Here is a 14,289-nt window from a genome sequence, read left to right on the forward strand (position 1 = left end):
ACAAGATCAGCAGTCCAACAAAGCTACTAAAATATGTAGAGAAGTCAAGGGCGAGTGGCTCGTACTATATAAGGCTCAGTCCTTCCCGCAGCAACCTGGGTTTGAATCCAGCTCCTGGTCCATTGCTGCCAGTCCTCCCCTCTCTTTCTCCCTTACCTTCTTCCCCTCTCTCTCTACTTTCACCTATAAAATAAAGGCAAGATGACCCAAAAATCATCTTTAAAAAAATCATCAACTTTGTCGACTCCACAGTTGTGCTACATTACTTGAGAGTGATGCCCTAGTCAATTAGTGCATACATTAGAAAGTTTGCAGGCAGCCTGGTGAGGACACTGCAATGAACTGTTTTGTAAAAGGTGCAATTTAATTTCTAACTCTGATAGATTAGCCATATTACCAAACCATTATGGTAGAGAATTGCTCTCATACCATAACAGCACTTCAAAATACCTAAATATTTATCCAAAGCATAATGAATTTAAATGCAATGGATTACTAGACCTTACTGAATGGTGATTTTTTTTTTTTTTTTTTTTAAGGAAAAAAAAAGAAAACAATATAGGCAACCAGTGTTTATTTTTGCATTTGCATCATAGTCTTAGCACCATTTCGCTGATACAATGTAATCTCGAAACTGCTGATCATGTCAAGCCAGCAGGGCATCTGCTTAGCTTATAATTGCTGGTACACTGTGAGTTGTTCTGCCATTTCAAGCCAGCAGGGTCAGAATTGACTTTAGCATGTTGCTGTAGAGACTGATGGAGCTGGGCTTGTGCTGGACACGATGTTGAAGGGTAAGGGTATAGCTGCAGTGTCAGTGTAGCGTGGGGTAAGTCAGGGATGACAGTATTAATTGATGAGCCATCAGGGTGTGTTGTGATTCAGTGCTTATATTGCTAAAAGTATTCATCAGTTAAACATGTCCTTATTGTCCTTTCTTAATCAAACAGGCCTTTCATTTTTTCCACTGACACCCACATACACATACAGAGTTCACCTCCTCCAAGCTTTCAACTTCATATAACTGTTTCAGGAGCCAATCCACCTGCAGTCACAGCCATTCACTCATGAGGAGGGATTGAGGGTTTTGAAGTCAGAGAGTGAATTTTCACAGTGTCAGAGTGGTGGTCAGGTGAGAGGCAGGAGGTCGGTCAGGGCGTCGATGAGGTTGTCCAGACCCCACAGGTAGCCGTCTTCCCGGTTCCCCTCCACCCAGGGAGTGCGATGGTCCACGGTGAGGTGCGCAGGTAGAGCCACCGTCTTCCCAAAATCAATCATCCAGACCCCCGTTTTGCCTGATCCATCATGCACAAACAGTAAGGAGCTGCCCACTACCTGCAAAGACACACGTGTGTTAGTACCAGGCAGTCTTAACCCATTGATACCTGATGCAGCATTTGCGTGTATATCCCTCATTTGTGTGCGTATCCCTTTAAGACCGCGAACCGCGTTAACACGGTTCGCGGTCTTAAAGGGATACACACACAAATGCTGCATCAGGTATCAATGGGTTAAAGGAAACCTCCACCCTAAACCTGCCTTGTCTACTTCTGTACTTCAGTTAGTGAGTTCATACATTTCCCAGAATGCCTTTCAACAACCCATAGTGAATGTGCCTGAACTTGAAGTACCTGGTTAATAAATTACTCAAGTACAAGTTACTTTCCATTTTTATATTTTTAGGGTGTCTGGACCAGTGCAAAAAGTGTACTAAGTAGTAGAGCAAGGTGGCCAAACAAACAAAGGACAGGTTCTTCCAGGCAGCTGGCAACTTGGCATCTGCAGTAGAGGTGCTCCACATGCGCTACCCTACACTAAATCCCTGCATTAAAGCAGACTAGTTGTAACAAAGGTATGAATGGCAAATGTAGCGAAGTAAAAAGTAGATTACTGGCTCAAAAATATACTCTACTGTACGTAGAGAAAGCAATAATGAAGCAGAAGTCGAGGAATAATACATGTTTTGTATCTGCATTGCATGCTGGTTTATTCAGTGGAGAAATTGGTCTTGTGTCGTGTCTTATCTCTTCTACGATGGATTTCTCCCTGTAGGATTGTTGAACGTCGGTGCAAAATGGGGCTATAGAAAGAAGAGCTCGCTCTTTGATATTGAGGCACTGACAACAAAACCTGACTTTACTGTTGATGTTTTAAAACTGCACTGGAAATACCTCAACATACTGTGACAGCATCTCAGCTAGTTTGGCCAGAAATACCTCAACATACTGTGACAGCATCTCAGCTATGTTTGGCCAGTTATCCACAGAAATAAGAAAAACACCAAACAAGAACATGAGCCCAGAAATGCAAGGTAAATCACGAGATAGCTGTTGAACTGTTTTAGGTTGGATTTTCCCTTTTACTTTCTAACATTACATTTAATACATCTGATACACGGCGGTTCTGGTTCAAGAAAATTGTAAAACACATCTGACCTCGTGCGTTCTGAAGAAGTCTGATGTCTCCAACACCAGCCGCAGCTGTTTGAGCCGCCTCAGATAAGCTCTCTGAAGGGACACAGAGGATTTAGAAGAGGACAGGAATGGCCGCTCTGGAGGTGAATTAAAGACAATGAAGGCTGGACTCACCACAGTTTGTGCATTGGAATCAACAAAGTCTTGAAGAGCTTCCATTACTTGCTCTCTGCTTTTGGTCCGTTTGAAGTTTGTTTGACAAACTCCATTTGCCTTCTGAAGAGGAAATGAGAGAATACAGAACTAGAATACTAAATTTGATGGCATTCATTTATTTATTTATTATTTCCAGAGCACTCCGCTCTTAGCAGATGCATCCTATATATCAAGATGAATCAATGACTGGACAAGACCGTCTTTGTCTGATCTTGACCAGAGTGTTGGAGCTCACCCTGACTCCCTCGATGCGGAAACCCATTGTTGTTGTGGAGCTCAGGGTCTCCCTCCACTGCATGTATCTGGTTTTGAGAACCGCTTGCTGGGCTTGCTCCTGAGCCGTTGGGGCCTCCGGGTCCACAGCCACCATCTTCTCGTACATGTCCTTCCGGGGCTGTGGCCGTTCCATCAGCAGCTCCTCCTCGAGGTACGTCCTGCAAAGGGACAGCGCCCTATGAGCCTCTGTCACTCAGATCGTATTTGGAGCTTTTTATATGGGTCACAGATAGACACTCTCTTTTCATATGGGGGAGTAAATATGAGTTTAAATGATGTATTCGGAAATAAAGCTTAACGTTACATTCTCTAGGAACATATTTCTATCTCCACCTACTGCAACTCCACTTTTGCAATGTTATGTCTCTAAATTGCAATTACAAATCTATCCTCTCAAATTCCAAAATTTGAGCCCAAACTGAGATACCATTGGTTTTGTACATTTAGCCTATCCACAGATTTTCCCTCTTGCAGTAAAGTAAAACATATTTTATTCTCAACATCCCGTTCTGTAAAGGAGAGACTTAGAGTTTAAAAAGCATGCATGTCAAAAACTAAGGGCTTTTGGAGGATTTGCTGCTGCATTATATGTTCACTCTTTCAAACTTGCATGGAAATAAATGCAAAAACAAAGCTCACCGGCTGCCCATTTTGCAGTCCATGATGGCAGGTGTGTTGAAATGGGTCAGCAGGTTGTCCATCATATTGTAGTCATGCTCATCCCGCTGCACCACACCATGGTAAGCTGGCACAAAGGGCTTCAAAGTGTCGTCCATCAGCTTCTGGAAGCACTGCTGCTCGCCGTCACAAAACCTCTTCAGCAGCATGCCGTACTCCCCAACCTGGAAGCTCCCTGTAAAACCCCTCAAGAGTTCAGAGTAAAGTCCAGACATGTCTTTATGTATATATATATACAGTATACAGTATATATATATATATATATATATATATATATATATATATATATATATATATATATATATATATATATATATATATATATATACAGTATATATATATATACAGTATATGTATATATGTATATATATATATATATATATATATATATATATATATATATATATATATATATAAATATATATATATGTAAGGGATAATGTATATTGAGGCGGTGATTACGGGGGAAATAATGACCGACAGGTGATGATTGAGCCCGACGCGCAGCGGAGGGCTTAATGATTCACCTGAAGGTCATTATTTCCCAGTAATCACCGCCTCAATATACATTATCCCGCTTAGAACACGGCCTACAACTAAATCATTCAATAATCTGACAAAAATAATTATTCAAATAGATTTTTTAATAGCGTTTTCAACGACAAAGCGGTTTCATTCGTAATTGGCACACAAGACACCACAGCTGCAACTGGTTGGCCTAATTAGTAGTGTCTGCAGACAAAATGCTCTTATCAACTGATTAATCCAGGTGTGGCAGAGCAGCGGTCGGTTGTCGAGAAATAATGACCGGTGAATCTTGTTGATTGACCAATCAGAATCGAGTATTCAAGAGAGCCGTGTTCTAAATATATATATAGACCCTTATCACAAGCATGTCTCAAAGGGCTTTACATAGCATCATCACAGTCATGTACTACATCACACACACAACATAGGTTACATACATCATATCATACTTGATTTGATTTGATTTGATTTATTAGGATCCCCATTAGCTTATGCAAAGCATAAGCTACTCTTACTGGAGTCCACATAGAACATTAAACATCATACATTTACAAACAAGACAATCAGATAAGCAAAAATAATACAACACAAAGACTAAAATAGAGTTCCGCTCTATATCCAAGAGAGTTCGGCTCTATACATGCAACAATAGTACGTTTTCACTTTACAAACAAAAGAACGACATCTCACAGGACAGACAAAAAGATGTGCGTGCAGCCATCTTGGATTGCACGCAGACAGAAGCAACTTCTCAGTCTGATTTACATGAATGACCAACTAAAAAGAAGCTACTGGTCTACACATACATACTACCAGTGTTGGGCAAGTTACTTTCAAAATGTAATATACTACATATTACTAGTTACTTTAATTTGAAAGTAATAAGTTACTTTACAATATTACTGTCTGTGTAGAGCAACTCGTTACTTATTACACTACTTTTGCATTACTTTTACCAAAACAACAGCAGCAGCAGAATGACATCGCCGCCCCGGAACCATCCTGAAAAATAATTTCAACCGCTTTGAAGTCAGTGTAAACAATCCAAAATTCGAAATGATATTATTTTGCTTTGTTATTGTCGACTATAGTGGTTATTTGCATAAAAACACACAGTTTGATTAGGAAATGATTGTATCTTTTTAAATATGTGCTTTGATTTAAAAAATAATAATAACTCAATTTGTAACTTAGGTTACTTGACAAAGTAACTGGTATAATATTACTGAAAACCTATAAGTAATAAGTTATATTACTGAGTTACTGCTAAAAGTAATATATTACATGTAATATGTTACTTTTGTAATGAGTTACCCCCAACACTGCATACTACACAAACACAGCATGTCTTTGCACTGTGGGAGGAAACCGGAGCACCTGGAGGAACGCCACGCAAACACGGGGAGAACATGCAAACTCTACACAGAAATGACCGGAACCCACAACCTTCTTGCTGTGAGGTGCCAGTGCTAACCACTGAGCCACTGTGCTGCCACACTTCCCTTAGTTTCTAGTGAGGAAGTTTTTAAATACAGATAGGAACCCGCTGACAAGCCAAACACAAGGTGAGAAAGGCTAGATGAACAAACCTGCATGTCCGACCACTTGCAGCCACTGCTGTGGTTTCTTGGGGGGCATGGAGAGGGGAGATGAAGTCCCAAGGCTTCTGTGTTTCTTCCATGTGGAGCTCTGCATGGGAAGAGCAGCAGTGGTGCATGTTAGAGCTCAGTCATTCTTCAGCATACATGCCTCCGCGTTGCATTCCTGTGCTGGTGGTGTTTTTCTGCGTCTCCATACACAGACAGACAGGACCTCAGACTTCAGACTCAGTCACTCAACAACAACTTTTGCCTTATGGGTGGAACGTCTCCATGGAAACAGCCGTTTACCACGGGACTGAGCGAATACATGTAGAGGAGGGGTTCAACTCTGATCTTACACAACAGGTGCACTGCACACACTCATCAAACATTTACAGCCAAGGCCTGTTTTGTACAGAGCTATACACACATAAACACACACACACACACACACACACACACACAATGAACACACAATCACAAGTTGAGCACACTGAGATGTGGAGATGTTTACTGAAGGGCCAAGACAGAAATGTGCAAAAATTGTGATATAAAATATACTGTAGAAAGATGTAAAGAAAAAGAAAAGAAAAAGTCAGTGGCAAATGACAAAATATACTAAGGTAATTCAATTAATCATCATATATCATATCATATCATATCATATATAGGATATATCATACCAAGTAAATTAAATACATACATACATACATTGGTGTATATATATCCTGCTATTTATCAGGCCCATGGATTTGGACTACAGTAGGCTATAAATGCAACATGTATGGTTTATATCAGGTGTATGTGCTTGAAGGGGAGAGTAGTATATGACACAAATGCAGATTTAATTCTGCTGCGTTCCAGACAACTCGGAGGTCGGGATTTTCTGACGTCCTACTAGAAATTTTACACTGGAACGCCACTCAAACTCAGAGTTGGACTTCACAGAGAATCAGTTGTCTGACGTCACCCAAATCACAACAGTGTTGTTGTGCACCTGGAACGTTTGGGGGGGGAATGCTACGCTTGGAGGTCGAAAATCTGAACGTACTGCCTTCAAATGGGGTCGTGTTTGCCGTGTTTACGACATTAGTCCATATGAACGCCCCGCCCCCCTCAAGTGGTATTCGCGATCACGACTTGGTAAGTGAAGTTTACTGAAAGCTCTGAGTTCACGATGTGACGTGTAGGCTACACGACTTCCAAACGTGTAACTACGAGTTCATGAGTTCCATTTGAAGGCAGCATACCAACTGGGAAATTCTGACCTCTGAGTTGTCTGGAATGCAGAATAAGATGGATAGCCACTCTCTAGTATTGGTAATATTATTATTATTACTAGCAATCTCGCGGGCTACACGCTTGATTCCTAGGCTCGCCCGCCCTGCAGCGAGGCTGCTGTAATAGCCTCACCCAGGAAGGATGACATCACTGATGACATCATCACGGATGCAGCCCGATCGTATGTAAAACGGCATAGCCATGGCCGGCCAAGATTCTGCTCACACACACGCACACACGGACACTTCTCATTCTTAGTATAGATTCTTATTATACTAGTGGACCCGTGGGGACCCCCCTGGGAGTTAGGTCCCCCTGGTCTGGAACATGACATCATCACTGATGACATCATCACTGATGTTATAGCCTCAGCCAGGAAGGATGACATCACATCATTAGGTAATTAGGACAATCACCTAATTAAAAAATCCGGGCTTGATCAGGTCACCCGCACGGGTGCTCTTTACACCCCCTGAAAGTTTCAGCCCAATCGTACGTAAAGAGGCATAGCCGTGGCCGGCCAAGATTCTGCTCACTCACTCACACACACACACACGGACACTTCTCATTCTTAGTACTAGAGGACCCGTGGGGACCCCCCTGTGAGTAAGGCCCCCCCTGGTCTGGAACATGACATCATCACTGATGACATCATCACTGAACTTATTAGCCTCAGCCAGAGCCGTGTATATAGAAGAGTCGCGACATCTCCATTCACTCCAATGGACCAGTTTTTTACTCTCAAGTTCCAGGAAGTAAGGTCCTGGATTAAGCAGCACTGTCGAGTTGCAGCAAAATGGATTGTGTTGTACTTTGATTTTTTTTTTTAGAATCAAACTGTACATTATCAGCTTTATTTTTGCATTCAAAAGTAGTGCGAGACCCCTTCCTGGCTGTTCATTGGCTAATGAGTCACGCATCTTGGTCCTCCGCTGACGCCACGCTCTCTCTAGAGGACACTAGCCTAAGCCAGGAAGGATGAGATCACTGATGATGACATCATCACATAATCACTGAATCAGTGAATCATTACCGTCATCAGGGCAATCACCTCCATCAGGTCACCCGCACTGGTGCTCTTTACAACCCCTGAAAGTTTCAGCCCACGTCATCATGTACTGTGGAGGGCAGCAATACGCCATAAATTGATTGATTGATTGAAACCTTTATTTATCCCCATGGGGAGATTCAGGTGTCTAAAACAGCGACAGGGACAGAGGTTAAAAGTGCAAAAGTCAAGATATAAATAAAAAAGCATAAAACAATCAAACCAATAAGAGCAATAAAATTCAATTGACAACCAAATGTAAAGTGCCAGTTCATGTTCATAAAATAAGAAGAAGAAGAAGAAGAAGAAGAAGAAGAAGAAGAAGAAGAAGAAGAAGAAGAAAAAGAAGAAAAAGAAGAAGAAAAAGAAACAGACGAAGAAATCGAGAAGGCGCTGAGGGATGAGTTCCCGCCGACTGAGTCGTAGAATGGACATATATATCGTGAATGGGAGCACTATGGGTGATGATACATGATGAACACTGTAAATAGATTCCACTATAAAGAAGACATCAAACTCCAGTAGGTGGCGGTAATGCACAAAAAGTTGTTTGCCAACCGCCATAAAACAATACTAGAAGAAGAAGAAGAAGAAACAGACGAAGAAGAGTTACAACGTTCCCGGTTGTCGTACCGCTCTCTGCTCGCCACCAGTGGCGGTGGCTACAAACTGTTTTGAACCGAGAAAAGGCAGACCAGAAATCAGGCGCTTTTCTCGTTGTATTCCACTTTAAAGAATGCGTGTCGAGCCATAGATATTCGCTAACGCGTCGCAACAATTCAAGCTCATCACCGCAACGAAGGGTAAAGTGTCTGCTTTTGCTTACGCGTTTATTCACATGGAATAGCGTCAACGTTATGTTGTTCATACAGAGCTAGCTGCTATCAAGTGTGACGCTAACTAGCTAACCTAGTAACGATCTGGTGTGCATGCTAACGTTAACTAACGTTTGACAAATAACTTAACGCTAACGCCAGCTAACTCAGATCATGTTAACTCTAACGTTATCTAGGTGGTTTTATTAATAGCAGAGCGCATATATTAACTATGTCATCTGTGCATGCCATGCACAGTTAACGTTGAAGTACGCATTTGTGCCGTTGTCTCTGCTTTTGCACGGGAGACGAAGTCAAAAGCCAAATCTAGCAGTTCAATGGTGCCTCGTTTAGCGACAGAACTTAATGTAGTTACATACCTCGTAAAACATGATTTTCTGAATCGTTAGGGTCTACTGGTAAATTCGGCATAGATATGATCCACCAACCACAAGTTATTTCAATAGAATGACACCTTTTGAAATTGTCTCGATCTGCTCACTACCGCCCCCCTACGGCGTATTTTGGTGGGAACAGATTGCAGGAAAACCCAATTGTACTGATCATTAGAGTTTGACTTTTCTCTTTTGCAAAGAGAGAAAGCAAGAATGACATGTATCACGGATTATTTTAATATAATTATTAAAATGGCGATTAGCCTACAACTGTTTTACTGGTGACTTACTTGACACTGGCCACTAGAGGCTCCATGATATAGAGAGAGAATAAATAGTTGTGCCACAGCAAAGGTTGTGAAATGAGAGGACATGCTACCTCTACCTACAATGTAATCATGCATCAGGGAGCCATGTTAAAATGCTTAGGGAATCCGATGATATAGCGGAAATGATTTTCTATACCCTCTTGGGGGGGAAAGTACGTTTTTATTAAATACTAAAATGGCAATCCAGCAGAGAGGGTTACTTTCCACATAGCATATCTTCTACCCAATAGTGATCACTGTCAAAGAAAAGACAAAAGGTTGTACATTTCCACGAGCACTACTTGACTGTTTTACTTTAACAATTGAGGGGGTTACTGACTTGAATTGCTTGTAATTTATAGTAATCTTTGATACCCCAACATAGGCCCAGAGCGATGGAGGTGGGCGCAGTGGTGCTGGAGGATATTGTATTTCGAGGTGTGGAGTTCACTGTGAAGATAGAAGTGGAGAAATGTTTGCTGATTGTCGAGATCTCAGACGCAATGACAGCTGATCAGTGGAGGGGAGAATTTGATCCGGCATGTAAGTGGCATATGATTAACATAGACTGTCATCACAGGCACAAATAGACCCACTCAAACTGTTCCTTTCTTTTGTAGACATTGAGGACCTCACCCGCAAAACTGGAAACTTCAAGCAATTTCCCATTTTTTGTAGCATGTTGGAATCTGCTGCCAGAAAGGTAAGTCTATGCTGAAAAGTTCAATTGAATGGACTAAAAGGTGGTTTAAGATGATGGCCTCCAGAATTAAGACCACTTGAATCATCATAATGTTCAATGCACAATATATTTGCTCAGTCTTTCTCTGCCATAATGGGGGCTCAACATTGTTACAACACTATATTCAATATGTATGTTGATTTTGAATGCTTTGTGTGTTGGGATGGGAATGGAACAAAGTAAATTCAGGAGGCCAGCATCTTAGGGTTTTCAAGGGTTATGGAAAACTTGATTTTATTTTGGGTCGGGCATAAAGAAAGGCATGTAAAATAAAACTTGGGCGGCGGTTCTGAGAAATGATAAGAGTTTGGGCATAACTAGTGGTTTATCTGATTTTTGTTTGTCCTGAAATCGATTTGCTGCTTGGAAATTGTAGTTAGACTTTAGAGAACGGGTATTTGCTGATGGAATCTTGCTAAAAACATTGGGAAACCTGTTGATGTAATTGGCCCACAGTATACCGATGATGTATATATGACATGAGCTCTTTCTGCAGATGAGCGATTCTGTTACCCTTGACCTCCTGACCTACGCTGACCTGGAGCTCCTACGTAACAGAAAAGCAGGGCTTGTCAGTCGTCCTCGTGGGCAGCAGCAGTCGCCTGCTCTCAGTGCCAAAAGATATCTCATACTCATTTACACTGTGGAGTTTGACAGGTTTGTGTCCCTTCTCAAGCTGCTACACAGCTGGCATAGGATCACATGTTGAGCATACTTGGAACAGACTTAGGTGATGCCCTTTTTTAGCCACAGAAATTGCTTTTCTGTATATTATAATGCATGTGGTTTGTGGCATTGTATTTTGTGTGTGTGTGTGTGCGTGAGTAACTGGGTTGAATTACTGACAATATTTTGTATCTGTAGGATACACTACCCCTTGCCCCTGCCCTACCAAGGGAAGCCTGACCCAGCTGCTCTGCAGAGGGAAATCAGAGCCCTGAGGACCGAGCTCAACGCTGTCACCTCTGGAAGTCACAAACCAGCAGAAGTAGAGATACAGCGGCTAAGAGCAGAGTTGGTTTCGTTGATCTTTATCACCATGTGCTGTGTTGTTCATTTAGCTTTGCAATTATGAGGAAATATGGGGCTTTGCTGATATCCCTTATTGTTTTCAAGGCTGGTTCTGGTGAAAGAGGAGAAGGAGGCCATGGCCAAAGCTCTGGAGCAACTGCAGATCGGTGGAAGTGGTTCCACAGCAGGAAGAGAGGAGTGGAGGGCGAGGGACGTGGTGAGGACCCTGGAGGAGCAGCTTGCCAAGGAGAGGGCCAAAAGCCAACGGTCTGCAAGCAAGAGAGGCCAGGAGCAGCGCCACCTACTGGAGGAGGTCGAGCCTCCCTGCTTCATAGTCCAGTTCAGGGGTGCCCACACTTTTTCAGCTTGGGAGCTACTTTTAAAATGACCAAGTCAAAGTGATCTACCAAACATATTTATTTATATACTGTATATATACAAACTTGGCTGCCACAGCGAGATCTGACTGGCGCACCTGTACGTCAATCAAGTGGCAAATGCCATAGTGAGGATGGATGATAGGCTGCTAACTTTTGCATGCGCAGTATAGATGATATCTGACTGGCTACCTGTACGTCAATCAAGTGGCAAATGGGCCTATTAGCCTATCATCCATCCTCACTACGGCACTATGTAAAAAAAAAAAAATCCCCCCTCCCTTCAATGCCATGCGATCTACCACACTACCTTTGCGATCGACGTATTGGGCACCCCTGGTCCAGTTAGTCACAGTGAAGTGAAACTGAAATTGATTTCTGATGTCTTTCTGTTGTCCATCTTTCATTCCTAGCTGGATGAGCTCAGGGCGTCAGAGTGTGCTCTCCGGATTCGTGTCAAGAGTCTCACCAGTGAACTGGCATTACTACGGAGAGGGTTAGACAATCTAAGCATGTATATCTTTTAACTTCTTTCTCTCTCTTTCATTAATTTACAAAATGTTCAATCTCTCCACTTTCTGAACATTTGCCTACTTAGCACACAGTTTGTGTGTCCGCAGCAGACTGACTCCGGTTATGTCTGGACGTATTGGATCTCGGTGCGACGGGGAGGTCTATCGCTCGCTGTCCCGCGAGAGGAGGTCTGGTCACGGGACGGTCAGGGCTCGCTCCGGGTCGAGAGAGAGGATAGAAGATAGAGTGCAAAGGTCGGAGGAAAGAGGAAGAAGAGCAGACTCCTCGGGGCGTCGCGCTCGCATCCCTCAGCCGTCACCCTCTCCCACAGGTGCTGGCTTTGATACTGCCTATTCCTGATGTTGCTTTGATGCTGCCTATTCCTGATGTTGCTTTGATGCTGCCTATTCCTGATGTTGCTTTGATGCTGCCTATTCCTGATGTTGCGAAGCACATCATTTTTTGATTTTCAGTTTTCCAGAGTCCTGCCAATTTTTCCTATTTACTTCCATTAAATAATGATGTTGCTTTTTTCAGTCATTTCAAATCTTAAATAATGTGTTGCAGATGAACATTTATTTTGCAGAAATTGTCACTTATCAACCATATTGCATGGGGTGTGTTGGTAAAGCTGAGTCATGCACTTAAGTAATGTATATTTTGACCTCAATATTCTCACACACACTTTTTCAGGATCACGGGGGCCACGCTTTGACCCGACCGCCTACATCCAGGACAGACAGCGCAGACTGAAAGAAGCAGATCTCAAAAAGTTTGTTCCCTTTTATTTTTACCCTTTTCCAAATAGCACAGCAGTATTTGATGTTGAAGTTTGAACACGGTGTCTCCCCTGTCAGACAGAGGAGGGTCCGGAGGGATATGCTGACATCACCCGTCCCAGAGAGGGGGCGGTCACGCTCGAGAGAGGCCTATCCTCAGACGGTCAGGTCTGGCAGCAGGGGGCGGAGTTTATCCGTGGAGCGGAGGAGCCGGCAGTCCTCTGAAAGCTCACTAGTGGACATGGATGAAATGGCCAAAACCCTGTGCAGGTGAAATACTGCGCTCCAATGAAGTTATTGTGATCATGGAGGAAGCAGATGATTTTTGTTTTACCTCGGCTGGTTATTTTAATCTTTGATCCCGAATTGTGTTTTCAGAGGAAGAAAACAGACATATAATGGCCCTAGTGCGGTGAGTGGCAAGGTATTAACACTACTCAGGTTTTAGTGTTGTGCATGAACGCTGTAAAAGAGCGCCATTCATTGAACAAGCTCATATTTTGGTGATGGTGAACAGTGAACTAATGAACGTGACAGTGTGCATTGTTAACTCCGAGAGTTCACGGGAACATTAAGGGTTTGTAAAAGTGCCATTTAAGAATATAACAGTAGTAATCCCAATGTCATCAACCCGCTCGCTCTGGACATGATGCTGTATTATTCCAACATCAGCCGCTCTGCGAGCGACACAGACATAGTACTAAGGGCTTGGGTGGTTACAATCTGTTTGTGTGGCTGCGCACTCGCAACGGACAATTGTGTTCATACATACACCCCGCCTGAGTAATGTTTGGATGTCGTACAGAGTTCACTGCATGTCTGAAAAGGGCTACACACACACAGACACACACACAGCCCAGCGACTGAAGAAAAAACTGAAGAAGTGAACGCCAACAGTTAATTTTTTGTGACTGTGAACTTCGTTCAACATTTCAAATGATGAACTAGGGTAGCTCATTTGAATCTGTGTGAACTGAACTTTGAGCTAGCTCTTGTGAAGTGTGAACTTGCACAACACTGCCAGGTTTACTGTAACTCTTGGCTTGGTCTCTCATATGTGTGTTTAATGAGTGTTGTATCTGTATTTGTAGAGCAGGAAAGCACTATGCAGTACTCCCACACGCAGGAGGAAGGCAGACAAAGGTAACCCATCGCAAGTCTGCTCAACTCCAAGAAGACCTTCCAAAATATCTAGCCGCTATACAACATTTAATAATTAGTTGCTTGCCATTTTATCTTCTCAATCCCAGACAGCTCCATAGACACAGGTGCCGAGCTGTCGGAGATTGATGCCAGGCTGCAGGCGCTTCAGGAGTACATGAGGGACC

The 14,289-nt window shown here is 42.8% G+C and overlaps 2 protein-coding genes across 2 annotated transcripts; one reads left to right on the plus strand and one right to left on the minus strand.

Annotated features, from left to right (window-relative positions):
- Positions 1-699: 699 nt before the first annotated feature.
- On the minus strand, positions 700-9,281 carry LOC310771606 (inositol-trisphosphate 3-kinase C-like). The gene is made up of 7 exons (XM_083664184.1): positions 9,217-9,281; positions 5,702-5,801; positions 3,546-3,759; positions 2,866-3,064; positions 2,589-2,690; positions 2,436-2,507; positions 700-1,335 (listed from the first exon to the last, which is right to left on the minus strand). The coding sequence occupies exons 1-7, from the start codon at positions 9,226-9,228 to the stop codon at positions 1,129-1,131; spliced, it is 906 nt and encodes a 301-aa protein (XP_083520310.1). The 5' UTR covers positions 9,229-9,281; the 3' UTR covers positions 700-1,128.
- Positions 8,704-14,282, plus strand: LOC310771605 (centrosomal protein CCDC61-like; the record flags this gene model as incomplete). Its single annotated transcript, XM_083664183.1, has 13 exons — positions 8,704-8,824; positions 9,925-10,082; positions 10,160-10,242; positions 10,778-10,938; positions 11,146-11,295; positions 11,398-11,605; positions 12,083-12,165; positions 12,290-12,513; positions 12,876-12,954; positions 13,040-13,231; positions 13,340-13,385; positions 14,053-14,104; positions 14,212-14,282. Coding segments are annotated over exons 2-13 (1,497 nt in total), but the record flags the coding sequence as incomplete, so codon positions are not given.
- Between the last annotated feature and the right edge of the window lie 7 nt (positions 14,283-14,289).

The sequence above is a fragment of the Poromitra crassiceps genome (assembly GCF_964638095.1).
Source record: "Poromitra crassiceps genome assembly, contig: HAP1_SCAFFOLD_870, whole genome shotgun sequence".
Classification (NCBI taxonomy): domain Eukaryota; kingdom Metazoa; phylum Chordata; class Actinopteri; order Beryciformes; family Melamphaidae; genus Poromitra; species Poromitra crassiceps.